The following is a 27468-nucleotide window of genomic DNA, read 5'->3' on the forward strand; positions in this document are numbered from 1 at the left end:
AAGACTTGATGCACCAAAAAGCCTTTTTACAACCATTTCTGCTTGATGATCTAAACTGAAAAATCCTTTAATAACTCTTGTCATTCTTCAGCATTATGAAACTTCAAGTGGAATAATCTCTATTTACCTCGATTACTTCTGACATGCTGCTACCAGAACACTCAGTGCACCTTACACTTGATTTTATTCCTGCCTTAGTATTTTGCACGAAGTATCAGCATCACATGTGACAGCCTTCTGAGCTCTACTGGTGTCTGCTATTCATCATTCATTCTCCTTTTAAAATTTTCCAAATCAAAGTAGCAATTTTTCATGTTAGGTCCACTATCTCTAGTTTGGAATGGTAGTAGAAGCCTCCAGTGATACATTCTGGTATGCAGAATATTCTATCACTGATTTTAAAATCTAGATTTTAAATTGGCTAGCACTAAAAATGATTGGGAAAATGGCTGCAAGCTTTTCTGTCTGCAGCTGAGAAGCAAAATTCATATACATAGCAGAGAAGCAAAATTCATATACATAGCAGAAAATTAAATATGCAGCCTGCAGGAAGTCTCTGTATGTCACACAAAAGGCAGGTATTAGGAAAACAATCTTTCTCCTCCAATGCTTTTATGAGTACATATATAAGGGACAAAGTATTTCCAGGGTAACTCCTATGTTAAGAAAGGCATTCTGGGATTCATGGACAGCCTTATTTACACATATGTAATGGCAGTCTATAAATAGGCTGAAAGGTCAAAAAGAATTCAAATTCATTCTCAACAGCCGTCACGTCAAATTACAGATTTTAGTTCCCTTTGCTTTGTCAACTACATCTATGCAAAGGGAGTTCAATACATAGACATTGTTTTACGCCATATTTGCATACACAAATAATGTGTCTACAAAACCAGTAGAGTTACATCTATCTCCATTCAAAAAAGTATTTTAAATAATGTGAATACTGCAGGGGTTAGTTCCCTCAGTTGCATAATAACAGAAACTGTACCTTTGGGAGAAGCTGGATTGCTTGGAGTATTCTCTGTCTGTGCCCAGAGTTAAGGATTCCTATTTCCAGGAGATCCTGGTCCTCCATCACATTGCTTCCCTAAAAATGGGGAAAAAAAGTGGAATAAAAATTGAAAACTTAACAGATGCCCTCAATAACCTGAAACAGACCCTTCTGTCACATTTAAAAGAGAACACTTTGCTTAACTTACAGCATGTGACAAGAATAAAAAATTACTGATTATTGCATTCATTTTCACGATAATAAAATATGGTGCCAGGTGCTTGAACCAATGGACTATTGCTACACTGCTGACAGCACTGCTGGTGGAGAAATTGTAGCTCTCACTCAAGCCAAATACCAGATGTGATTGCTCTTTCATTTGGAACCAAGGACATGGCTACAGAATTGTTCAGAAACTCTCCATTTTTTCAATTCACCTCCTAACTCACCTATCTATTTATAATGTTTATTTCCCTCCAGATTGAAAAAAAATCCACACAGAATAAGATGAGGAGAGTGGATAGGGATAAAATTATTTAGTTAATTGATAGTAAAATGATGAAGAAAGGGACTGGTGTCAACAAATTATGCAGTCCCCATCCCCCATTTAACTGTACCAGTTCAATCCTAACTCGTCACTGCTTTTATCTTCCGGCTTGTGGGCAGGTCAAATAGTTCCAAACATTCAAATAGCTGAAAAAGACCATCTGTTCAAATAATACACAAAATAATTGCCCAGAAAAGACAATGAAATAAAACTCCACAATTCAAGCATCTCTTCATAGGAGTTGCTAGCAGTAGGAGCTACACAAACAGGACAATACAATTCCTAATTTCAAGGAGTCTGATACCACCTAATAAGTCCAGGATTTGAAAGTCGATGATCTAAAGAGCTGTCAGTGACTATTGAAGGAATCATTGGAGACACAAGAGTGGCTCAAAAGGGGAATTGAAGACAAGGTTCAAGTTGGAATAGCTGGCAATCTTGTATTCTTTTTTGAACTTACCATTTCAGAGAAAAATCTCAGCTTTTAAAAAATACATTTTGTTTTAAAAAAATTTCTAACTGTTACAGCTGAAAATAAAACCTGAAAAAACTGATGACCTGTCCTGATCTCTTACCCTTGTTGGAGCCTCATAACACTAATTGACTAGAAGCAAGAATTCTTACTTGTACTCATTTAATTTGATCACTAAATAGGCGTTATGAGAGCAAATCCATGAAAACTTCACCTCTAGCTTTCCATTTGGCTTGCTGCTTCTGACTTAGCACAGCTCTTAAGAAGTGGAAAAATGAAAAGCAAATAGGCACATAACAGAACACGCTTAAATGCTTTGCTGAGTCAGGACTTAATGAAGGATGTGACTTCTTTCTGAAAATAAAATCTCCTGTCCCAAAGCAGCATGGACTTCTTTCAAAAATCACCCTGGAATATGGAAGACTTCACTCTGTTCAGCTGCTAATTTTTCACTCTTTTCAGATGGACTGATTAATTTACAGGTGTACCCCTGAGGATTGTCAAGTGCTACTCCACAGAGTACCCTGTGAAATCTAGGTGATGTCTTTTTCAGGCAATCGAGGAAACTTTGCAAAGCTATTATATTCTAAACTATACTTTACAGTAAGTGGTATGGTTTAAGACTACAAAACTGCAAATCATACCCTGAGACAATCTGTGTGCAGCATTCAGAACAGTGCAGGCAGAAACCTGCTCTACCAGGAGAAGCTGTGCAATGATGCCAGCTCCAGTAGAGCACCTGATATAAGAGTGCCTGCAGCATGGGCTGTGCAACCACTGATAGTGATTAGATGGGGGTAATACCCCCTTCTTCTCCCTGGTAAACACATAAAAAATATAATTTCCTCTTTCTGCCTTTCTCTTTTAAGTAATCAAAAGGAGGCTGTAAACCTATAGAAAAAAACCTTGAAAAAAGCCATCCATTTTGGGCTGGATTCTCCAGCAGCTGGAAATAGCTAGCATAAATGGATTTAAGGGAAGTGAGCCAACTGAGGATCCAGTCCAAAGCAAAGGCTATACATTTCCATTCATTTTAATAAATGCATCTATTTTGTTTGCAGCTACTGCTTTCACTTCATTTAACAGTTTTTTAGATTTCACCTTCATTACTGCATGATGTTTACACACAATCACGGTGTACTCATCACTGTTTACTGGTGCCAGTAACCTTGGCACACAGCTTCAAATATTACAATGTTTAAAACTCAATTAAACTAACAGGCACGGAAAAAATATTTGCATGTAGTTGCTGCATCGCAGAGAAAGCATTATTTTATTAATTCTTTGCTACTGTTTTTTCCTTATGTATTACTGAATGTATTTTTTTAAAGTATGTCAAGGTTACAAAAGCAAATATTTAAAACTCAGGAAAGCCTGGAACTCATGTTGCCTCAATAAGGCAACAGCCTTGTCTTTGAATCTTTCAATGTGCTCAGGTTTTAGAGCTTTCCTGTGTCGACGTTAAGTATCAACAGTAGCAGGCACTCATCCCTCCCGTAAAACTGATTTTATTGTCTTCTGCCATGGAGCTAAAACAACTTTTCATCTTTCCACAATAGCAAACCAGGGAAATTTAGATACTCAGTATAATCCACTACTGCTTAGTATAGAGGAATAAACTCATGGCAGTAGAAAGCTGCTGTCTGATTTGCAGAAATACCTGTGAAGAGAAAGAAACAGCCTATCCCTCATAGTCCTATCTTCCAAGTACCTGCTCAAGTTACCCCCTTAATCCTATTCCCTGATTTTTGTTTTTTACCTGATTATTCCTCTTGTGCTCTTCCAGTCTCTTTCCACAGGTTCCTACATCAAGAGTGAAGAAAACCTAAATTCCTTCTGCTACAAGGGGAGAAATTCTTTCCCTGCTCTTAGCTTCCATCTATTATAAGCTGGACCAAATGTAACCTCAATTAACTTTAGACATGACTTGGTAAATGTAATTAAAATTAATATGAATGCAAGAATGTCTTGTCACATTATTTCATTCTTAAAAAATAGTTGAGCTACATTAGTTGAAATATTCACCAAAAAGAAATTATCCTAGTAGACACCTAGATAATTTGAGTCCAAAGATTTAACTTTTATATGCTTATGTGCAAAAACGGATTCTTATAACAGGAAATATGGGTGAGCAATCTCTATTGAGCTTTATGATTTCTGTAATGAAAACATAAGAGACTTTGTGATACTGCAGTTTCTTAAGTCTATAGGAAAACTTAGTTGGAAGGAAAACATAGAATTCACAACAAAAATTGCTTATACAAGGACAGATTCAGATCTCATACACTTCAGCTTACAGTGTTGAAATTCCTGTCTTATTAATGCACAATAGTCTAATGAACTGGAAAGATCCTGCTTCTGAAGTTCCAGTTAGGAACGAGTGCATCTGAAACTCTCCACCCCCCAGATCTGTGGTGCTGCACAACTCCCAGGATCATCATCTTTTTCCCTGTAAGCACACATAGGAAGCTCATCTCCTGAGCAAGAAGGCAGTAGTTTCACAGAACAGTTGGGCTCAAGAGCGAAGGAAAAACTGCATGTGGGAGACTGGAGGCATATGAAAAACAACATAATTTTAAAAACCCAGAAATTTTGCCAAATTCTGAGATAGTTCCTATAAATGAGTTCAGAACAAAATGCATAATGATACATTATGAAATAAAGATGTCACTGGCATTTATATGGGTTGTTCAATACAAAATCACCTCTTGCATTCTCCACCTAAATACAGTCATTCCCAGAAATTCTGGATTAGACCTAAGCACCCATATGCATTCTTCCTTTTGCAGAAAAAAAAGAATGCTGAAGATTTGTCCCATAAGATAATAAAATATTGAACAACATATTAGAATTGCAGGCATGACTGTATGTTTCACATTCTTCCTTTTGTACCTATGTTTTTAATCTTCCTTCACATATTTTTTGTGCTGGGAACTATAATGAAAAATTCTAATGTCTGGTTCTGTCACCTAAGTAAAATGGTACAGAAGCTTTAAAAGAGTTGGCAGATGTATCACTAGACCTCTCTGGAAATTCAACCACTGAAGTTGGAAGATATGAGCTGTGGGGAACAAAATGACTGAAAAAAGAAAGAAAAATAGACTCTGAATTTAAAGTTTTCTTTCTCCCCTGCAAAGGAAAAAGAAAAAAGAAATAGAAGATTTGGGGGACTTCTAGCTTTAGGCTGGCAGTGCCAGCTTAATGGATTCTTTTGGTGTTCATCTATGTCAGCAGAGGAGGAAAAGTAGTAATTCAGGTACCTAAAGCTGTGCAAGTGCTGCTGCTCAACAGATTGAGCCAAAGTCATTTGCTGTGCAGCCATTATTGAAACCCAGGTCGGCTGGAGATATCAAGTGCTACAAGGTAACAACAAGGTAAACTTCTGTTAACGTTTTATGTTTCTGATGTACTGGAAACTGGTTCAACAAACAACAGGATTGGTGTGGACAAAGGAAGGATGACTTCTGAAGTAAGCAGAGGGCTGATGGGGCAGCAAAGGTGCTTGCATCACTCCCAATTTGCAGGGAGCACTTTCCACTCTCCTTTGTCCCCTCCCAGTCATCCGTGTAGTAATCTGCTGCATCACCAAAATAATGATGTCAGAAGAGCCTCTGAGGAGCTGGTGCAGGTGGCATCCAGCACACAGCAGTGGGTAGGACCATGGTGTAAGTGTATGGCAGACAAGGTCTGGTGGAGGTTGAAGTGCCTTGCCAATGTCTCTGCCAAAGTGTACTGCACTGAGCCTCAGCCTGATGGACTGAGACCTGGCTCTGCAGGAGCACAGCTGGGACATTTCAGTGGAGCTGGGCAACAGGCCTCATACTTCAGCTTACAGAGCTGCTGGAAATATGGCCTGGCACAGAAAAGAAAATCTGCTGGGTTGTACACTTAACTGGAGTGTCTGAGACCGCCATTATTCCTGTCACTCAGAGAAGAGAGGGGGGAGCAGGGCAGGAGCAGATGGGCATGTTCTTCCATTACACATGCTTGGAGACTGGAGTCAGAGAGAGCAGACTCAAACTCAGATCAACAGCACCAAAAAGCTCTATTCTTTCTTATTTTCTGCGATTCCAGATGCTTAACTGGTGAGGGAAAAATATAAAGCACATCCTCAATAGCTCACTCAAACAAGCCTCCTCAGTTGGAATTTTGGAATTGTTTTGTTTCTCACCCATCTAACCCCAATATCCTTCCAAACTGCATCCTCTTGAAATATTGGACATCTAAACTGTCATCTGGGAAAAAATTAAAGACATCTCACAATGCAATCAAAAACACAGTGAATAACTTTTTCATAAGATAAATTATAAGCCAAAAGGTCTTTTTCAAGATAACACAATTTCCCCACAAGATAAAAGAATTTATTTCTTAGAGACTTGCAAGAAAGGACTAGAGAAATGTAGCTTTCAGTAATGAGCATTGCTTCTTGTTACTGCAAAAATTTCTGGCAATGTGTCACATATTTAATTTCCAAACAAGAACTGGCAAATGACCAGAATTTAGCAAGCTTCATTATAAGTGAAAGGTTGCCTCTCACTAGTATTTCCACTGTTAACATGAAAACAAGATCTGTAAGAATGACTACGGAGTTAAATGCCCAACTTGTACTTTCAGGTCAGAAAGATTTCAGACTTCTTAAGATACTGCAGACATTATTCAATCTAAAAACCTGAAAAGATTTTGTTAGAAAAATCCCCTGCAGAAGCATGGAATTTTGTCTTGGGAGAAAGATATTGATTGTAAAATATGTTCAGAAGAAAGGTCCAAGCAAGTTACAAAATAATCATTTGATAACATTCTTCCAAAATTAATTTGCTGCAAAACTACTGACACTCATTCTCAATCCTCACCTTGCTCCATTTCCAGTATTGACATTTATGACTTTCTTAGTAATTAAAAAATGAACAAAATCAGAGAAAACAGAAAGTTTTCCATGTCAGTGCCATTTATACAGGAAGTAAAAACAAGCTACTAGTGAAATGTTCACTAAAAAGAGGCCATTTCACTCAAAGATAAGGGTGGGGTGATAGCACTTGTGTACAAATTTGCAACCTGCATAAAAAGTGGTGATTTAAGCAAGGTCAGTTTAAAAAGGAGACAGACCCTACAGACCTGAGGCCCATATGACTAAAGCTTTAAAGATTTCTCTCTGGTTCACATTCAGCTTTTCTAGAAATGAACCTGAAGCAACCAGTGCCATCCAAAGCTTTTCAAATATTGACATTCAAATGATCATACAGTCACAGACCTTTCACACAACAGGAATAGTTAATTAAAGTGTAGTGGTAATTAACCAACATGGATAGCTGGGACAAGGATCCTTTTAGGAAGAATTTCTGCTATTTTCATCCCTCCTCCTTGTAGCACTGATTCATTACAAGCAACACAATTGTCACACGCAAATTAGCTGCACAGATAAGATGGCAATTGAAAAAATTACCTCTGATGTCACACTTGGCCCACTTAATTACTAATGCTGTGGACCCAACTCTGTCTACCTATTTAGTCATAACAATTCAATAATATAATTATTAATACTTACCTAAATTACATCTTAATGTCTTGAATGTATATTGTGAAGATAATTTCACTTCATTTGAGTAATGAAAATTCCAGAGAGTCTTTATTGTACCATTATTCAGATTACTTGCTATAAATGCTGCTTAGCTTGGATGCTAAATTTCTCAAAGGACCCACTTTAAAAAATCAATATTACTGTGAGCTAATTAACAGATTTCTAAAGTCTCAGAAAAATATTCCTTTCTCCAGTAAGTGTGTAAGGCTGTGGAGTGCTGAAAGGGGCAAAGATAATATTTTCAGACCTACAAAAAATGTTGAAAACCTACTCTGCATGTAACATGGAGTTTTAACCAGCTAGCACTGTGGTATTGCAATAAATAAGGAGGTGATAATCAAATAACAAATTAACTTTTGTAATAAAATTTGGTGCTAATTGCTGCCAGCCAACATGCCTTCACTAAGAGCAAACAAATTTGGTGGCCTTCTGCAATGGGGTTACAGCACTGGTGGATAAGGGAGGGACAATTGATGTTCTCCACTTGGATTGTGCAAAGCATTTGACACTGTCCCATACAACAGTAGGGACAGTGTCTCTAAGCTGAGGAGGTACAGACTTGACAGATGTGCCTCTCAGAGGGCCTCTCAGTGGGTAAAGAATTGGCTGGATGGCTGCATTCAGAGTTGCAGTCAATGGCTCGGTGTCCAAGTGGAGAGCAGGGACAAGCAGCGTCCTCAGGGATTGGTGCGGGGATGGCGCTGTTTAAGATCTTTTTCAGCACCATGGACAGCAGGATTGAGCGCACCCGTGGCAAGTTTGTCACCAATGCAGCTGACACCGAGGACAGGGATGCCATCCAGAGGGACCTTGACAGGCTTGGGACATGGGCTTTGTGTGAACTTCATGAAGTTCAACAAGGCCAAGGGCAAGGCCCTGAACGTGGGTCAGGGAAATCCCAAGCACAAATACAGGCTGGGCAGAGAATGGATTGAGAGCAGCCCTGAGGAGAAGGGTTTGGTTGACATGACTGGGCAATGTGCACTCACAGCCCATAAAGCCTACGATTTTCTAGGTTGAATCAAAAGAATTATGGCCATCAGGTCAAGCGAGGTGATTCTGCCCTTCTACTCCACTGTTGTGAGATCCCACCGAGTGAGCTGCATCCAGCTCTGAAGCCCTAACCAAAGAATGACTTGAACCTATAGTCCAGAGGAAGGTCATGAATATGATCTCAGGGCTGGAATATCTCTTCTATTAAACTAGGCTAAAAGAGATGGGGTTGTTCAGCCTGGAGAAGAACTATGTGATTTTTAAGGTCTCTCCCAACCCAACCTATTTTGTAATTCTGTAATTCTATGAAATATAAAAACTCAGTTCACCTCTCAGAGTGTCCTATACATGTATTTCCTTCCCCATATTTTTATCAACCATAGTCATATGGTTTAAAATGTCAGCCACCAGCCACACAAATCACCCCAGAGAGCACAAAATGCAGAGTCAAAGATACGAAAATTCCAGGCAACCTCCACACCTTAAAAATAGGTTATTGCCAGAAGCGGCCTGTCAAATAGCAGCAAGGAAAACATTCCCAACAAAATATGTAAGTTTTCACATACTTACACCCTAAAGTTATGACTGACGTCTTCAAGCACTCGTTCACCTCCTGCCTGCAACTGAACCCTGCTCACACTGGTGCCTTTGCCTGTGGGCTGCCTGGTGTTCAAGCTCCCAGTTCAGAGCAGACAGAGCAGATAGGAAACCCCATCAATCCTTTGTGGGAGTCTAAAAGTAGGCCCTCCTCTGAAATGTCATCAGAGCTTGATCTAGTAGGAAGTCTCAGAGCGTGCCCAAGGCAGAAACAGGAGCACCACATGAACTGCTGCTCTTAAAATGTGTCAAAAGGAGGAAGAATGGCTTTAGCTTTCTTTCTAATAGAACAGCCCACCTGTTACCTATTCGTGCAGAAGGTAGGAGATCAGATTTACCTGTATTTCTCATACTCAAATTTCCTAAAAACAAAGCAGACTATGCAACAACTATCAGGAAAGGGAACTCTGGGGTTGAGAAGGAATTGCTCATTGGTCCTGTTGAAACTAAATTGCTGTGAGGTTTAGTCAGTAAGTCAGAAAGAATATCTTCCTTTAGACCAGTGACAGCTGCCTGTGGTAAATCAATCTTCTTGTGCTGTTTCTAGAAATATTTCTGGTTTATATCTAGTGACTGCTAAAAAAAAAGGCAGAAAAAAAGCTAAAAATTCATGACTTTCATCCAAGTATCCTAACTTCTAAGCTACAGAGATGCTTGTATTTCAGTTTGAAGAACAATGAAGCAGTTGTCCTTATCCAAAGGGTTGATTCACATGTCAAGATCCAGGCAGCAGGACAGGAATTCCAGCTTTCAAATAGCATCTAATGCAGGGATTCAAGTGGAAGCAAAACTTCCAGATACAACTCCTACTTTGAAGCATCACACTGGCTTCCTCTGCTTAGCATTGCACACCCTTTTTCTCCTTGCCTTTCTCCTCCTGTTAAGTTAAGCAGGGTCTTGTTGCCTTTTCAGTAGTAGACATCCTACTCTCAGGAACAGGAACTCTTCAGTCAAACATCATGATGCTCACAAATTGCTGCAACTCACTGTGAGTTTGTAATGGTCTTGGAGGCCTGACTTGGCTGTTTTTCCAGTGCACTGTGTACTGTGAAATGGAGGCACCTCCAAACTGTCAGGTGCCCAAATAATTTTCAGGACCTAGCTGCTAGTAACTGGAGGTTGTTAGGTTGACTGAAACTGCTGGTTTGTTTAATATTACTAAATATAATAAAATATGAAGCAGCTCCCAAGAATGACAAATGCCAGAAAATGAATGGTGTTTTCTACACACCAGTGATTTGCTATGTTTAAATGTATTTCACAGTCCATCATGCTGCTTTTGATATGCAGCTGTGCAGTAAGGTTAAAAGGTAAGAGACATTGTGAGATAATAAGAAACTGGAACATGCTACCTTTTTCTAGTTAAAAATTAGTGTATTTCATTTGACTGCCAAATATAGTTATTAGATTGAGAATCATTTTAACATATTCTTACAGATTTTGTTTGCTAAGGCAAGCACAAAGGATAGCAGGATAGAATAAGGTTTTCTCATCTCCCACTGCACACAGATACCTTTTGCACATGATTTTTCTAATACAAACCTCTGTGATTTATTTCCACAGTAAGTACAGAGGTATTACTAGCCAAATCCCTGAGGCCCAAGAGGTAAGCAGAGATGGTCTCCATTTTCTTCAAACCCCTTCTAAAAATAAGGGAACATTTGATTAAGGGTTGACATTTTTCTTTTCTTCCTTTGCTTGTTCTTGTAATTCGTTTCACATGGGAAGTGGGCTGTGTTTTTCTTATCCCTTCCAACTCAGCAGCCAGGAGGCTGGCTTTGTGGGCCCACTCCCGTCGCCACGGCAACCAGCGGATCGCTGCGGCGCCATCCCAGGCGCCCTGTGCCACTACACAGGGCCATTGTTCTCCCGCAACCCGCGGGGAGAGGCAGGCCAACACTCCCACCAAGGAGGACGGATTGTCGTTCCACTGGTCATCCTGGGCTTCACGCATGGACTGCTGCATCACCTCAGGATGTGCCTCACTTCCCATGCAGCGGCTTCGGCAACGTCTGGTTTGCTCCATGAAGCCTGTGTTCAGCACCAAGCAGACCCTGCTCCTCAGAAACACTGCAGACAATCTGAATTGGTCCTGCAGTTCAGAAGCAGCAGTATGACCACACTAGGTGACATCAAAGGTCTCCCTAACTCATTGGTTCAGTGTTTCTGCTGTTGGCCAAAACTGGCCAGAAAAAGAAAATATATCAATAATTTACCTTACCTTATGCATATTTTTTCCACTCTCATCATTGGGCTAATTTAAAGTTAAGCACATGGGCATTTAGCTACACCAGAGACTGAGTGATATAGATACATCTATATATACCCAGCAGAAGGAAGACCTGATTTTCCTAAATAAAAGTCTACCATAAATTTGAAGGGATACATGAGATCCAGCAGCTCTTTATCATTTTGAGGAAACTGATTTACCATGCCTTTTCTAGACTGCAGCAAAACATGCCTGCACTGCAAAGCTTTTTTTCTTTATTTCTTAATGTGTTGCAGAGATAACAGAAACACGGCCTTTCTTTCTTACAAATTAACTTTTGGAAGATAAATTCCACAAGAATAGAAGTAAAAGCTCACCCTTCCAATCTGTGTTATGATGGCAGATCCAAACTTGTAGAGATCATGGCAGAAAGGATATTTCAGAATCAACCCCCCACACTTGGCACTGGTGAGGCCTCACCTCACATCCTGTGTCCAGTTCTGGGCCCTTCACTACGGGAAAGACACAGAGGTGCTGGAGGCAGTCCAGAGAAGGGCAGTGGAGCTGGGAAAGGGAGCACCAGTCTGATGAAGAGCAGCTGAGGGAGCTGGGGGTGTTCAGCCTGGACAAAAAGTTGCTCCAGGGGGACATTATTGCTCTCTACAACCACCTGAAAGGAGGCTGCAGCCAGGTGGGAGTCAGTCTCTTCTGTGTTACAAGCAATGGGACAAGAGGAAACGGTCTCAGCTTGCACCAGGGGAGGTTTAGATTGTATATGAAGAAAAAATCCTTTATTGGAAGGGTTGTCAAGAGCAGAGTGCCAAGGAAGTGGCTGAGTCACAATCCCTGGAGGTATTTAGAAGACACATGGATGTGGCACTTAGGAACATCATTTAGCAGTGGACTTGGAAGTGTTGGGGTAATGCTTGTACCTGATGATTTTAAGAGTTTTTTCCAAACTAAATGATTCTAACAGAGTCATAATCACAGATTGGTTTGGGTCAGAAGGAATCTTCAAACCTCATCTAGTTCCTGTCATGGGCAGGACAATTTTCATGTTGTTCAAAATGCCTTTCAACTTGATGAATGAGCCCAAAGAATGAGAGAAACACATTCCATGTATGCTAATCTTATCTAAACAGAAAAGGTTCCATTTTGGAAAACAACTGGGTAGCCACTGATATGTAAGAAGTGCACTCTGGAGTGATTCACTACATTTCTTTGAATTTCCTTTTCAATTCCTGACTACATATTGCTAATATTACACAGTATCATGTCATGTAGCATGGTCTAGCTACATCATGGCTTATGCAGCAACTGTCACCCAGAACCTATTAAAAAAACAGTCGCTACCACTTTGAAGCTGTTGAGTGGATCTCATATGAAATAATAAATACCACAGGCTTCAACATAGCTTGCCCACAAATTTCAAGTGTCTTGCCACTGAACAATAACATTCATAATTCCAAAACCTAAAAATAAACAAGCACTTCCAAAAAATAAACAAATGCAAAATCAGATTTCTGGTTGTGTAAGCCAGATAGCAAGTTGCCTATTTTCTGTCCATTTTTTCCTTCATGTCTGCTTCTTTTTTCCTGTGCAACTTATTCCCAGCCCACATATTTTAAGAAACAGTTCTAATATTGTGACCTTTCTTTCTGTACACATTCTCTGCTTTATTTACACCTTTTCACCCTTTTGCAAGTGTTCTTGTATTGTTTATCTCAGATGCAACACAAAAGCAGTAATTAGACTACAATAGTTCTGTGTTTTCTACTGATACCTGAGTAGTTAGATGCTACAAATACTCACACAAGATGTCATTTTTACACCAGCCCATAAATTAGTTGCATATCTAATGGCAGACATAATCTCTTATTAACAGTGAATATAAGGAAAAAAAAAATCCACCCACCTAAAGAAGTTTGTTCAAAGAAACGAGCTATGTAACTTGCATTCAGCCGAAGCAAGTACTGGCAGTGAAACCTAAAGCCACATATTGGTTTCATACACATAGTCCTAGCACCTTGATATAGCCCTCTGAACTCTCCTGACTAGCAAACAGTATTTGTCTTCAAGAGACTTTTCTACAAAGGTAAGCTGCTTCTGCTTTTTCACCAAGGGGCTGATTATACTTCTCACAACATAGTGCATTTTCTTAAAAATCTGAATAAAAGTGTTCAAAATTAATGAGGGGATAGTTTGATATACTCTTAGAATAATGTTAACTGTACACAGGCTAATTCAGCTGCAAAACACTATTGAAGGATTCTGAAACATTGCTACACAACTGATTTTTAAGGTGTTGGGATACCTACTGTCAAAGTCCATTAATCTGGAACTCTAGTGCCTCATTCTTTCAATCACAAGGAAACCTTCATGCAAGAGTCCACCTTTTCTGGCACCCCTCTTCCTGATGTTGTTGTGATGAGTGTTTCCACCAATCCCTTTCTATACAAGGATACCGCATTTGAAAAATAACTAGGGATTCTTTGGGGCTCCTCCTGTCCTAACTCAAGACAAGTGGTTTACTGACACTTTACGCTTTGCTCCATGAACTGGATTTTTCTAATTTAATTTTTCTTTGCAGTAAAAAAATTGCTCCTAATAATTTGGCTAACACTTGTGAGTTTCCCTTGTCTCTCACACCTTGTGGTATTTGGTGCAAACAGACCAGTGCTATCAACAAATTGCACAATACAACAGTGTGCTCCTGATCCAGTGAGAGAAGATTGTGGGACACTGTGACTTCACCTGATATAATTTCTAGATTTCAGTACACCTTCCTAAAAGGAACAGTCACTTCAATGAATAAAACAGACAAAACAGGAGTTACTAATCCCCACTATACATGATAGGAATGTCATGAAGCTACAAAATACCAGACTGCAGATTGTTCAACATTGGCTAACTACCCTTCGCCCCAGGTTACATATCCCACATGGCACCAAACACACACTATAATTATATTTCTGAATAATCCAAGAATTCAGTACAAGAGGATGGATTGTACTTGGAAAATAAGGCAGCTGATATTTCTTCTTTTAGCCTTTATCATTCTCTGTGTGGGTCCATGTCTTATATATAGCTTCCCATTGAAGACCTCACCAGTAAGAATGACTCACTTTCTTCTGACTTTTTTTAGACATTCATTGAATTAATATTAGACAGCTCCAAACAATGATTTAATATATTTTATAAGACTCCATCAAAGCAAGGTGGCAATTTAATAACCATTATACAGATAAAGAATTAAAGTAGAAAAAATTAGGGCTAGAATTTAAAAAAAAAATACAATATATTAATTCTCAATGCATGAATGCAGATTGCTTTCTTCCATTTCAGTAAGTATTTAGTATCTACCTACATATTTATTCAAGGGACAACTGCAGTTATATTCAGTTTTAGCTGTGAGCACTCATACTTCAGCAAATCAAAATCTGCTCCTTTCCTTTGCCATGTACGTTAAAGAATTTTGAGTGCAACACTTCTATCAGACAAGTTTGCCACAGTTTGTAGCTAGCTGTACAGGTAAATAAGAAGCCTGAGATACCTGGAAAATGGAAAAATCTGAATAACATGGAACTACAAAGCATGCTGGAAAGCATGGCCAACTTTCTGCAAGAACTCATCCTAAGCCCAGACAAGGAATTTTTCACTCAGCATCAAATCTGTCGGGTTTGAGGTGCGAGTGACAAGAACATCACTGTGAAAACCATCCAGTTAAATGTCCCACTGCTTTTCAAATCAAGTAAAAATGTTTTAGATCAGTAAAAGAACGTGGATGTGAAGCAGACATCTTCTGTCCCCCATCTTTGTTTTCAGTTATTTAATCTCCTTTTTTCCTCTTCCCATCTTCTCTTACTCCCTTAGACCCTCCGTCCTTTGATTTACAGACCAAAGAAAAGAAATATGGTAATTTCTACTTAGGAAAGAGGAAATGGAGAAAAGGAGGACATAGGCTACACAAGAAGAGTCCAGCATGCAAGAATGGTGAGAAGAAAGAGATCTCAGAAACCAAAAGAATTTTGGGGGAAGGGGTCCGATGTAGAGAACCTCAGAAATAAACAGAAAGGAAGAGTGGTAGCCAGCAGCTACAGAGGAGACAAGAGGAATGTTAAGAAACTGTTCCTGACAGAAGTTTGGTTTATGGAATAAAATTAATGACTTAAAGATTAAAGTAATGATAAATTACATTTAGAAAGCTCATATACAGAAAAAAAAATGTTCCTGATTAATTAAAAAAATATTAAATTAACTATTAAATACTTGTTTGATTCTTCAGGTAATCTGGCTACCTCTGACTCCTTCCTGAGGAAGTGTTCTTCCCAACTAAAGCTGCTTAGAAATCTGCATGTCAAAAGTCAGACACCAGCAGATAATTATCCATAAGACAGCTCAAAATACATAGATATTTCTATCCCAGGATCCTCTCTTGATTTCCTATATGTAGGCCAGTAAAGTTATGCAATTTCCCTTCACCAGATAAGGGAATAGAGAGGCATTTTCTCCAAATACATAATTCAAATCAAAAGCTGACCTCAGAAAAGACCCTTAGATATATTGTCCTATGGATTCTCCATGGACCAGGCTGCTTCTGCATGTCCTAGCAAGTTTTTTCTTTATTCTCTTTTCCCCTGAGTCTCCATTTCTTATTTTTGAAGAATGAGGGAATCAGAATGCTTTTTAAACAAACATATATTTGAAGTAGAGTTAGGAGATAGAGGGAAATCAACCATACAAGCAGTGAGAGCAGAATTTTCTGACAAAAAGCTTGGTATTACTGAGAGTCATAGATTTGTTGGTATGTTAGTTCTTTGGTATAATATTCCACTCCACTGCTACATAAAGTTATTTTTCTGAGCAGAAAGTGAAGATCTACTATTTCTATAGGCAATAAAAAAAAGTACTTAAAAATCAGAATGTCAGGAAATGAAAAGCTCATGGACAGAACGGACACACTTCCAAATTCCAAGGGATATGGAAAACAAAATAAAATAACTTGCATTGTCAATTTGTAATTCCTTTCTGGCAACAAGAGGGATGCCTAGGGAGTTCAGAGAAGCTAGCAGGGCTATAATATTCATACTATATTTAAAAATGGATCAAGGCTAAAAACCAACTCAGTTGTGCAATCTTTTATCCTAATGCAGCATAGCAGCTAAGAACTGCCATTTCTTTTTAAACGCCATCTTAACTTACTTCAAAAAGTGGTGTTCCTATGTGATTAAAAGGGGAGCTGTTTGGAGAGAACAAACCTCAAAAAGTGAAAAAGATGGGAAATAGTTCTGAATAGTTCTGAAGAACAGAAGCTATCAATCATTTCAGAGATTGAAGAGCTGTAACCAGCTGCAACAAATAACATACTTTTTCTTGGTGTAAGCTGTAAGATACCAGTGAATAAACTACAGTTTTTTCCCTTTCTTTGTCACTGCAAAGGGGTATAGTGCACAGAGGGGCCACTCTTTGCTAATTTTTGGCTGCTAAGTAGGCATTCAGAGAAAATACCATTTCAGATTTATACGGGTGGGTCATTTGGTAGGTATTTATCCAGTGTATTTTTATTCATGGTATTCTAGTTTTTAATGTTTATTCACTTCTATTTCCAGTAACCTAAGCCCCCCACTTCTGTAACCTGGACAAATACTTTGGCTTTTATATGTCAAAACTTCCATCTGGGTATAGACTTTGGACCAAAAAATATTCAAATAATTATTATCTAATCAAAGACTTTCAACAGAAATCTAGGTTAGGTATGGTACATTTTGCAAATTTAACCCATTGATGTTCCCATCAATAATATTATTAAAGCATTCAATTTCCAATAATTTAATAAAATACTGCATAAGATAAGAGTAATAAACATCTGAAATATGAGGTTTCAGTTAAGTCAAGGGTTGCATTTGCAACAAGTGCATGTGCCTTCAGTTTCATCAGTACTAGCCACTCCAAAGTAAATACAGTGTATTGCTGAATGGAGATTTTATCCCACACGCACAATAATCAAGGTTTAATGGAAAAGATACAGAATAGAACATGTTCCATAGTGAATAAAATGCTTGAAGTGTTTAATGCAGAGTTTTAAAGACTACAGAAGTACATTATTTGGGGATTAAAATAGCATTTGTATTTCTTGTTTTGCTGAAAATATATTTCAATCTGGATTGGGTTAAGAACAAGACCAGAGAACAGGTGTGAATTTCATGTGTGACCTTGTTCATTGTACTTACAATGAACAAAAGCTTTCAGTTAATTCAACCAATTATGCGTATGTGGAATAAAATCATAGTTTAGACACAGCAGTTTGCTTTGTCTACACTGGGCCTTTACCTTACTTTCAGCAGATTTAAGAATCTATATTTTCTCTCATGTAAAGTCAAGAACATCAAACTTTTTTATAACTGAGCTTGTGCTTTGACCCATGTGAAGCACAGGCAAAGGTTTTGGAGGTGACTTCTGATGCACAGTTCTCAGCTTCTGAAAAAATTGTGACAAAAGTGTTTCTAACTGCATATACTTATTTTCAATTGTCTAAAGTTATAACCTGAAGTACTATAATTTTCTGTTTTCTAACTCTTTATAACTCAGTTTTTAAAATGCAAATGCATGCTCAGATATATAGGTATTTTTTTCTAATCTTACAGATTAACAACACTATGCAAATGTACATCACTTCTGAATGACAAAAAAAGGCAGTTTAGGGGGTCTCGTTGTTTTAAATGACTACTGGGCTAAGGTCATAAAATTCAAGCAACATAGTATTAGAAAAATAACAATAGGTTTTATTTTAACTGATAGTTCTTTGAGGTATGTTCCTGTGCATACTCAATCTCAGTACACTTAATGAGAAAGGAATTTTGAGGGGAAAAATTAGTAAATAAACCTGTGATGGAAGACTCTGTCATAAGGCTTGTGAATGGGAGGGGTGAACTGAGGTCACCTAGGTACTGAAACTCTCCAGTTCTTTATTCCTAAGCGTGTGGAATATTTCATTGTAATGAATTACCTTTTTGTGTAATATGTGTATGCACAAACATGAGAGTGTGTGTGTGTATGTGAACAGACAGAAAGGACAGCATGGTGATAAAGGGTACATGGGTGTCATGCCAAGGTTAAAACAGATGCTGGGGTGTTGATACCATAAACAAGGTAAAACATTCACCAATATGTGGGAAAACAAAAGACTTTCAAACTGAAGGACAGTATATTTAGATATCCAGGAAATTTAGAAGCAGTTAGGCAAACTGTAACAGGAATGGCTTGCTTGCATGGCAATTCTGGTACATCACTCTAAAACAGCTTTTAAAAGGTAGCTGTAGCTTTACTTGCAAAATAAAGATGTCTCCCTTGTAGAAATTTTAGTGGCTTCTGACAAAAAAAAATAATTTCTCATCAAAATGATGCAGGGCAGAATGTGTTGTACAGTACATCTGTTTCTTTACTGGTTCCTTTAAATAGTTCAGCTCCCAACTGCTGAGTTACTTCATTTAGCTTTATTCTCTTCCCATTACATCCCATTGCAGCATTCTGTATACTTCCCCATTTTCCCTTCACCAGAGTCAGTGCTAATGACAGTAATTTTCTATTGCCAGTAACACCATCATACATTTCCCCCTTGATTTAGGCAAAGGTTGTATGGTGAATGGCTGAAGAGAAACAGCCCAGGAGGTTGGAGATCTATTCTGAGGATGAATCCTGTAATCTGACATACATATTAGTACTACATCTATATTTTATTTGTCCTCTAATAATTTATTCATTCTCCAGAAGTTCTCAAAAATGATCGGGTATTTTCCCTTCAGTTTCTTAGAACTCTTCATCAAATATCACCTAACCTAGGTGATTCAGATATTCGAATTAACCAAGTACTCTTTTGTCTGTTTGCAATATGATTAGTTTCACTCTTTCTCTTCCTCCAACTTCTCAGTGGTTTCCATTAACACTGTACTTGATCAATTATATTTTGTTCTTATTGCAAAACTAAAATGAATTTTATCTAATTCCAGCAGTGGTTGTAGATTTTTAAGTAGACCTTTTAGTTTTAGCATATTGATAAAAATTTCTCTGAAGGCATTTTACTCACACAGTTAGTGACATTGCATTTTCTCTCTTATTTCTTTTTTCCTTTTTGTATTTTGATTATTTATCGGCTCTTTCACAATGCATTCTTTCTTTATCTTATATTGTTTCTATTTTTTGATCAGCATTAATACTTGTTCATGTAACTCCCCGAGCTTTTCTCACCTCATCCTCTTCCTTCAAAAAGGATAACATGCCCAAGAACCATGCTTATTTCCAGCTATCTCTTTGTAGTCATTAATCTTTCTCTGAAAACTCCTTCAGAGTCCCACCATGCCATTATCTGTAATCAAGCCACTCTGTACTGCTCTGTCCTTTAACTTATTCAGGGAAGTCTGTCATTGTTTGAAATTTATCTACTGTTCCAGATTCCATTTAATTGCTTCTTGTTGGACAGTGCTGTTCTAATCCAGTAATACACACAACCATATAACATGTTGCTTTCAGAATTTCTTTCATTCTGTTTTTTTTTAACTTGAATTTTATTAAAAAGTACTCCCGTATGAAATAACCACGAATAAGCTGTAACTTATTACATACAGGACATTAGTTTTAAAACTGTAAATAGAACAAAAAACTGATTGTCCTGTGAATCTTCAGCCTTCTTCCCTGAAGCATAAAACCTCTTAGATTTTTTTGTCTTCTTAAACTTTAAATTTTCTGTTACTTTAAAGAATGTTTATATCCTGTCAAGTTTTCCCTAACTTTCATCGATTATCAATAACATCATCATACACATCACTCTATACACAAACATTTCTAATTCTTGAAGATTTACCAATGTCCCTTTTGGTCAACATGATCAGCTGGAAGGTTTTGGCCTTACATAAATACATAGCAAGAACATTTTACTAGTATTACACCTGTTATTTTATGAGTTACTAAAAGATCATGCTTCATTCTGGTTATTAGAGTTTTCATCCACTTTATCAAACTAGCTTTCAGATTAAATAATTGTGGCTAGTTTATCATAAAATTGCATTTAGGGCCAATAGCCAATTCCTCACAAATGTAGTCTCAAAATACAGCTCATCAGTGTTTGTACATCAAAATGAGACCACCCTCTGCACTAGGCAAGCTTTGAGCTTTGAGCTTAAACACACTGTTTAACATTTAACATATTGTTAGAACAGATGGGACTGATTCCAGTCCTCGTGTGTCGTATTCACAGAAATATGCCCTGAAATGGTGTAACTGGTAATGGTGACTGTACATGTGATGGCTTTCAACATCTGGATTTGGCCCTTTGTTCCCAGGGAGGGTATGACTGAGCCCAATACACTGCTGTGTACCTTGGACAAGCTCTTTCTTCTAAGACTGAGCTTAGCAAAATAGCAAATACACACCAAGTGTCACTAACTTGAATGGTAGAGGTTGAGTGCAAAGGCATTCCACTCAAGATACTGGCACCTGGATTGTGTACCAGGAGTGCAGCCCAAAGTCCTGTCTCTCTGCCGGGTATGTACAGCCTTGTGTGGAACAACATTTAATTGAAGATGGTCAAATATTCCAAAGCAACCAGGGAAACCCTCATCTAAAGGTTGACTTAGCACAATGTAGCATACAGGCAGATGGGCTCATCCCTGATTATACCTTCAAGATACAATTGCTTAGACAGGTTTAGATGAAACATACTCCCTCTGACTCTCAAGGGATCCACCATACCTAGGATGTCTTAATGAAGCCAACAGTCTGTTTGGAGGTGTGTTTCTTATGAATCAACCATTCAAGTGAAATACACAAAAACTTTGTCTCCCTGTTGAGCAATCGTTATTGCTAAAACTTTCATAAAGTCCTTTATCTAGTGCAGGATCAGTTTCCAGCTAGCAGTGCTGTGTTTTTTGCACACACACATTACATATATAGATACAAAAACATGAAGCAGATTCCTCTAAACTCCCTTCCCACTGGGGAATGAGCACTACCTCTCCTCCATAGCTGCATGCACTCACACAGGATGATGCCAACTTGCCAGAGACCTCAAGAGAGAATGACAGTGCAGGCTATTATTTACACATGCAATACTGGGTAGTACATTAATAAGCCCTTCTGTCTCTTGACTAGCTTGAGGAATACCATGACAGAAGCATTAACAGGAGCATGTGGAATGGGATTGTTTGTTAGACTTACTGCTGTTGCAGGATGACAGGCACAATCTTCAACTCTGGCACCCACCTGAGCTATAATTTGCAGTTTCTATAGTAAGAATTCCTACTAGGATGAAAAAGATCTTGAAGCCTCGAGGCTACATGTTCTGAGGGAGGAGAAAAAGCTCTAATAAAAATAATTTGTGTTTTGTTTTCAGTGAACTCTGTATGGATTCTAGCCCAAACTGAACCATCATAAATTTTGTGTCTACATTATAGCTTAAGGAGATCTAGTACAAAACCATCAATAGAGCTTAGACAGTGGTTCAGGTGATCAGATGACTCTAATTTATCCTCAAATAACTACCCTAATAGTTATTCAGCCACCCAGCTAAATTGCATTCTGTGCTCCATTGGCTTTAATGTCTGATTAGGTGCTTCACTTAGTCAACCACAGAAATGAATTTAGAGTCATCTGAGGTGCTGCAAATGTTCATTGCCTGGAATCTGATTGAAACTCCAGACAGGTATTGCTAGTAAAGTCCAAGCCTACACAGATGTCCCAGACATCTCAATTTCAATATGAGGGAAACTGAACTGAGTTCTAAACATCTACTGATGTGTAAGTAGACATGCAATTGTCTATATCTGAATTTTATATCTGTCTCATTCTCTCTGAGCTAAAGGGAAAGGTGGCCTACTTGAGGACCTACAGGTTCAAAGGTTACTGGGGTGAAGGAGAGGAAGACTCAGAAGACATCAGAATGACAGGGTCATTTTACTCATGCCAAAAAAAAAAACCAATGCTACACTGATACTGAGAGGAGCTCCACATTTTTAATGTTAAGTTCTGTAGGTCTGCTATGAAACTAAAAAAAGTCCAGAGTATGACAGTGAGGCCTTGATAAGGGGACCAAAACATGTGGTTCCAGGAATATATCTAAGATTTTATTAGATGTGTAGTAAACCACAGTTTATTCCAGCATCAGTGGTACACAGCTAAAAATATGGCTTGCTGTATATCACCAACTTATCAACAGCCTGTTTTAAGGTTGCCTTAAACAGTTCTTAATTTCTGGGTAAAATACACACAGACAATGTCCTCTAAATCTTCTTAGGGTCCAGATGATGCACAAGTATCCCAATGAGTCCCAGCAGTAGCCATTACAGGCCTGGAGAGCTGACAGCCTGGCTGCTGCAGGGGTTGACTTGCTTTTTAGGAGTTGGCTTCTGCAAGTCACCAAGGTCACTGCAGACTAGAACCCTTGTCTAAAATTTGCCTCTTTTTCATCACTATGGTCAATTTAAGAAAGGTGTTGGCCAACTGACAGACTCTTTTTTAGCTTTCATCTAATGCCTAAATAATCAAGCTCTGTCCTAGATATTTTTGGTGAAAAGATCTAGTGGTCTCCACAAATACAGGACTTGGAGCTAATGTACATAGAGATTTTCTTTTAGGTGCATCTCACTCTAAAGAAATAAAATTGCTTCTGTCCTCTGTACTTGATACAGAGTTTAAGATCCTCAAAAGAGATTAAAGGCAAGAAGAACTACTGTGTATTCCAGAAGAGCAACTCCCAGGAATGACACCTGAGAGAAGAGAATCTTCAGATAAATTTCAGCTAATCAATCTCCAGAACTAGTGAAAAACTGAAAGAAAAGAAAAGAAAAGAAAAGAAAAGAAAAGAAAAGAAAAGAAAAGAAAAGAAAAGAAAAGAAAAGAAAAGAAAAGAAAAGAAAAGAAAAGAAAAGAAAAGAAAAGAAAAGAAAAGAAGAGAAAAGAAAAGAAAAGAACGAAAAAGAAAGAAAGAAAGAAAGAAAGAAAGAAAGAAAGAAAGAAAGAAAGAAAGAAAGAAAGAAAGAAAGAAAGAAAGAAAGAAAGAAAGAAAGAAAGAAAGAAAGAAAGAAAGAAAGAAAGAAAGAGAAAGAAAGAAAGAAAGAAAGAAAGAAAGAAAGAAAGAAAGAAAGAAAGAAAGAAAGAAAGAAAGAAAGAAAGAAAGAAAGAAAGAAAGAAAGAAAGAAAGAAAGAAAGAAAGAAAGAAAGAAAGAAAGAAAGAAAGCGACAGAGAGGAAAGGAGAAAGAAAAGCCAAAATTTAACTCAAAACTACATACAAAGCACTCAGCTAAGGGGAATTGAGAAGGTAGACCAGGTCTAGCAGTGAGAAACCTGGTAAATACTTTTGCAGATAAGTTCATAGGATGAATACAAATATAGAAAATAATTAGAAGGTAAAGAAATGCATATGCAAGTAAGTGAAAACTCAAGACATCTATGTTCAGTTTCTAGACATGTCACAAACTCTGTGTAATTTAAGATTCATTTCAGCTGTCAAAGCATCAGGATTCTACAGTTGTCTGAGGGGTTTGGTGATATCCCACCTGAACTTGACAATCATGAAGGGCCTGGTTGTCCCTGGTCCTCAGCAATATCTGTCAACCTTGCCTAGATCTCCTGGGCTCCCTATGGTATTTCAATGGTACTAGACACCCACATTTAAGCAACTGACTTGATCTGTTAAACATTATGTCAGCAGGCATTTTGAGAATTAGTGCCTTTTGTATCAAATGCATAAGAGTTTTAAATCCCACCCTGCAGTGACTCTGTGTCTCAGTTTCCCAACAGCGGAAAAGAGAGAATTTAAAAAAAAACCCAAACCATTTATGCAATACTTAGACCATCAGGCAATGCAAGCCACATAAGTACGGAGCAGTAGAGACGCATGTCTTTTAAAAGCAGCTATGAAAGCCTAGAGTGTAATGCAAATATTAACTGTTGATAGTGAAAAATATTTTAGAATGCCAAAGATATAATAAAATGCTCCATATTTTTCTGTTAACTCACTTTGAATGCTGGTCCCTGTTCCTGTCATAGTGTGTTTTATCATTATTTTAAAGAGACTTTTTTTCATCAAACTGCAATAATAAGCGATAAAACTTCAGAATAGTTTAAATTATTAGGACAACCTACAAATAGATAGTTCTTATATACAGCCCTTAATCAGAACTAGTCCCCACTGGGCAATGATTTGATTGAACTGCTTTTATCTCTGAATGCAGAATGGAGTGTTTGATGAAGTTTCACAGTTGTAGAAAACTGCATGAGAGCTTTTAGTGACCTCGCACATTTATATATTTACATCTGTTTCTCTGAAAGTCAACTTTTTTTTTTCTCAGCATACTAAGCGATGTAGGCCTGCAAGTCTGCATAAAATTATAGTTGTCCCAGGGATATCCATTGCACCTATCCATTGAAAAGATGCATAAGTTTTGTTATTGTTTACATCTAACTCATACTCTGTTTTATGACTGATTTAATTGTTTTCTTCACTTTGGAATTGGTTTACTTGTGAAGTGGCCTTCACATTAAGAAATTGCAGTATCATCTGCATCTTCAAATACAGAGTATCTGCACAAAGTCACTACAAATTTCTACATCTGAAGGACACTGCAGCCTATTACACAACAAATTATTGAAGTTAATGATGATTTCATATCCATACGCATATTCAAGCACATGTGAACCAAGACTCGGGACTGAATCTGCCTGGGGCCTACTAAAAATTATGAAAGTGTCATTCCTGCACGACCCTAACAGTGGGTAGGAGCTGCACTTGCTATGTGCGCAAAGATGCTGTAAGTAGAATTAAAGTATTTAATGAAAAAACACTAATTTTCTAAATACTATGTTTCTATGCATTTTTAAAATATATATTGATAAAGTACTGAAAAATATTTTACTGTAAAGTTAATAGGAATCCAGCTGTTTCTTCATATGAAGTTCACATACTTCAGGTAAGATAAACAAATCTTCGTAATTCTAACCACAGTCTAGTGAGTAACTTTCCTAATGCCCAAGGGAGTCTAAACACAAGGAGTTAATTTCCATGATCTAATGAATTATTAACCATGAAATCTTTTTATCAGAAAATCACCTTTTTATTAAAATGCTAATTTAATTAATAGAATTTTGCTGTTGAGAAGAGTATATATGGGATATATTTGTTCTCAGATGTACGTTATTCCATGGACATTAATTATAACATTGTGATATTCCCTTTTCTATTCTGAACAGCTAGTAAAATCTGTACTACTAAATCATACTTAATAGGAGTGTGATGGTTGTTGCTTAGGCAACAGAATGAATAAATGCAGGTCAGACTGTGCTTCCAGAAAAAACAAAAGCAGAAATATAGTACAGAATGAATAAGAAATATGTCTTAACTGATTTTTACTGCATTGAACTATTAGACTTCTTCAATGTAAAGCAGCTAATCTATCTGAAACATTTAAGTTAATAAGATTTTGAACTCTAGTTTAATATGCAAACCGCTGTAAAAAATGTAAAGCTGTTCTGTCATATTAAGGAAGAACACAATTTACTAAGTTTGGAATAATCTGAATTTTTCTCTTAGCATAGTAAGTGTTTCTTCTCTCATTTCCCTATATAATTTCTACATTTCATTTTCCCTTTAATATTTTTGCTGGGATGAAAAAGAGCTTTTAAAACACTCGTTTAAATTTTTCAAGAGAGGCTTTTCTTACATAATGCTGATGTATTTAAAGGAGTGATATAAAAAGAAATCAGTGGTTTTTTTCCAATAAAGTATAGAAAATATTCGATTTCTGGCACAGACAAAAACTGAAATATGCAAAAGCATGATGAATGGTGAAGTCAATAAATTGGAAATTATAAAATTACTGCAATTATACATTTTTTAATTACAACACAATTTCACAGCTCTTTTATTGTAATTGGATTTATGAGTCTAATCTTCCATTCAAGGCATGCTACCTTAGCTAATATTAAGAGTAATTATGTATTTCATCTGTAATATATCAGAAAAGGCTTAAAATTACCAGAAAACACCGGCTAACAGAGAAGTATGCAAGCAAAACTTAATCTGCCTGATACGTTAGAAGTTTGACTTGCACATTGCATAACAAAATCTTCTATGTAATTTGTATGCTTATATAAGTAGAGTAATAAGAGATGCAGGAAAGTCACATAAATTCCCTGAGACCATGGTTGAGGCCCCTCCAGAGCTGGGATACGACTGAAAAGCCCTCCAGGGCAGTTATTTGACTTCTCTGGTGCTCATAATTTACCTGTGGTAGGTGCACCCCTCTGCATTTGTTATGTCACCTACAGCCTCGTGTGAACAACTTCCTTTTGTAGCTTCTTTAAGACTAAATGATCACCTACTTATGTAACTAATGCTACAACATATATAAGAATATGTAGTTACATTTTGGGAAACTGCAGCATGATACACTTTTTTTTTTCTTCCCTATATTGCTGGGCAGACAGCATAGCTTTGTTTTAAAGAATATTTAAAGGTGCAGATGACAATGATTTTTACTGATCTAAGCAAATGATCACATGGTAGCCATAAAAAACAGGAAGAAATGTCTACCCTATTATTATGTGGAAATGGCAGAGATATGTCTCCTAATTTTTTGATCAGTAGTCCAAAGGCATATAATAATGTTAGCAAAATAATGTAAAGAGGAGGGACACAACTCATGTGATGATTTTACAGATATAATATTCATGCCCTTTCACTTCTGTTTCTTATATGGCAGATAGAAGTTATGAAAAGTTAGAATTGTTCCAAGATATACATGGATACTTAAAATATATTTTAAAGGCATTTTAAAATATTTTTAAAGACTTGATACTTTTTAAGAAATGTAGTCGGGATTTTTAGAAGAGGCTCAAGTAGGAGGAATACTGAAGCAGGTAGAGAAGTGATTACATAACAGCTTTACAAGTAAGCTTCTCTCTTTACTGTCAATATTCATTTCAATGGAAAGTTTGTGCATGACAGGTCTGTTACTTTACACCACATGATGATATGGTAAATCCTGACCTAACTAAAATTTCATTTCTTTCAAACATTCCTGATAAATGCCT

General features: G+C 37.5%; 1 protein-coding gene across 3 annotated transcripts in view; it reads right to left on the bottom strand.

The window, feature by feature from the left end:
• Nucleotides 1-27468, bottom strand: part of ANKS1B (ankyrin repeat and sterile alpha motif domain containing 1B) — a 407322-nt gene that overhangs the window by 161094 nt on the left and 218760 nt on the right. For all 3 annotated transcript variants that reach the window (XM_059471865.1, XM_059471867.1, XM_059471866.1), the window contains one exon: nt 992-1090. In XM_059471865.1, coding sequence (XP_059327848.1) covers nt 992-1090 — 99 coding nt within the window. The remainder of the gene's footprint in view (nt 1-991; nt 1091-27468) is intronic.

Source organism: Ammospiza nelsoni, chromosome 5 (assembly GCF_027579445.1).
Source record: "Ammospiza nelsoni isolate bAmmNel1 chromosome 5, bAmmNel1.pri, whole genome shotgun sequence".
Lineage (NCBI taxonomy): Eukaryota > Metazoa > Chordata > Aves > Passeriformes > Passerellidae > Ammospiza > Ammospiza nelsoni.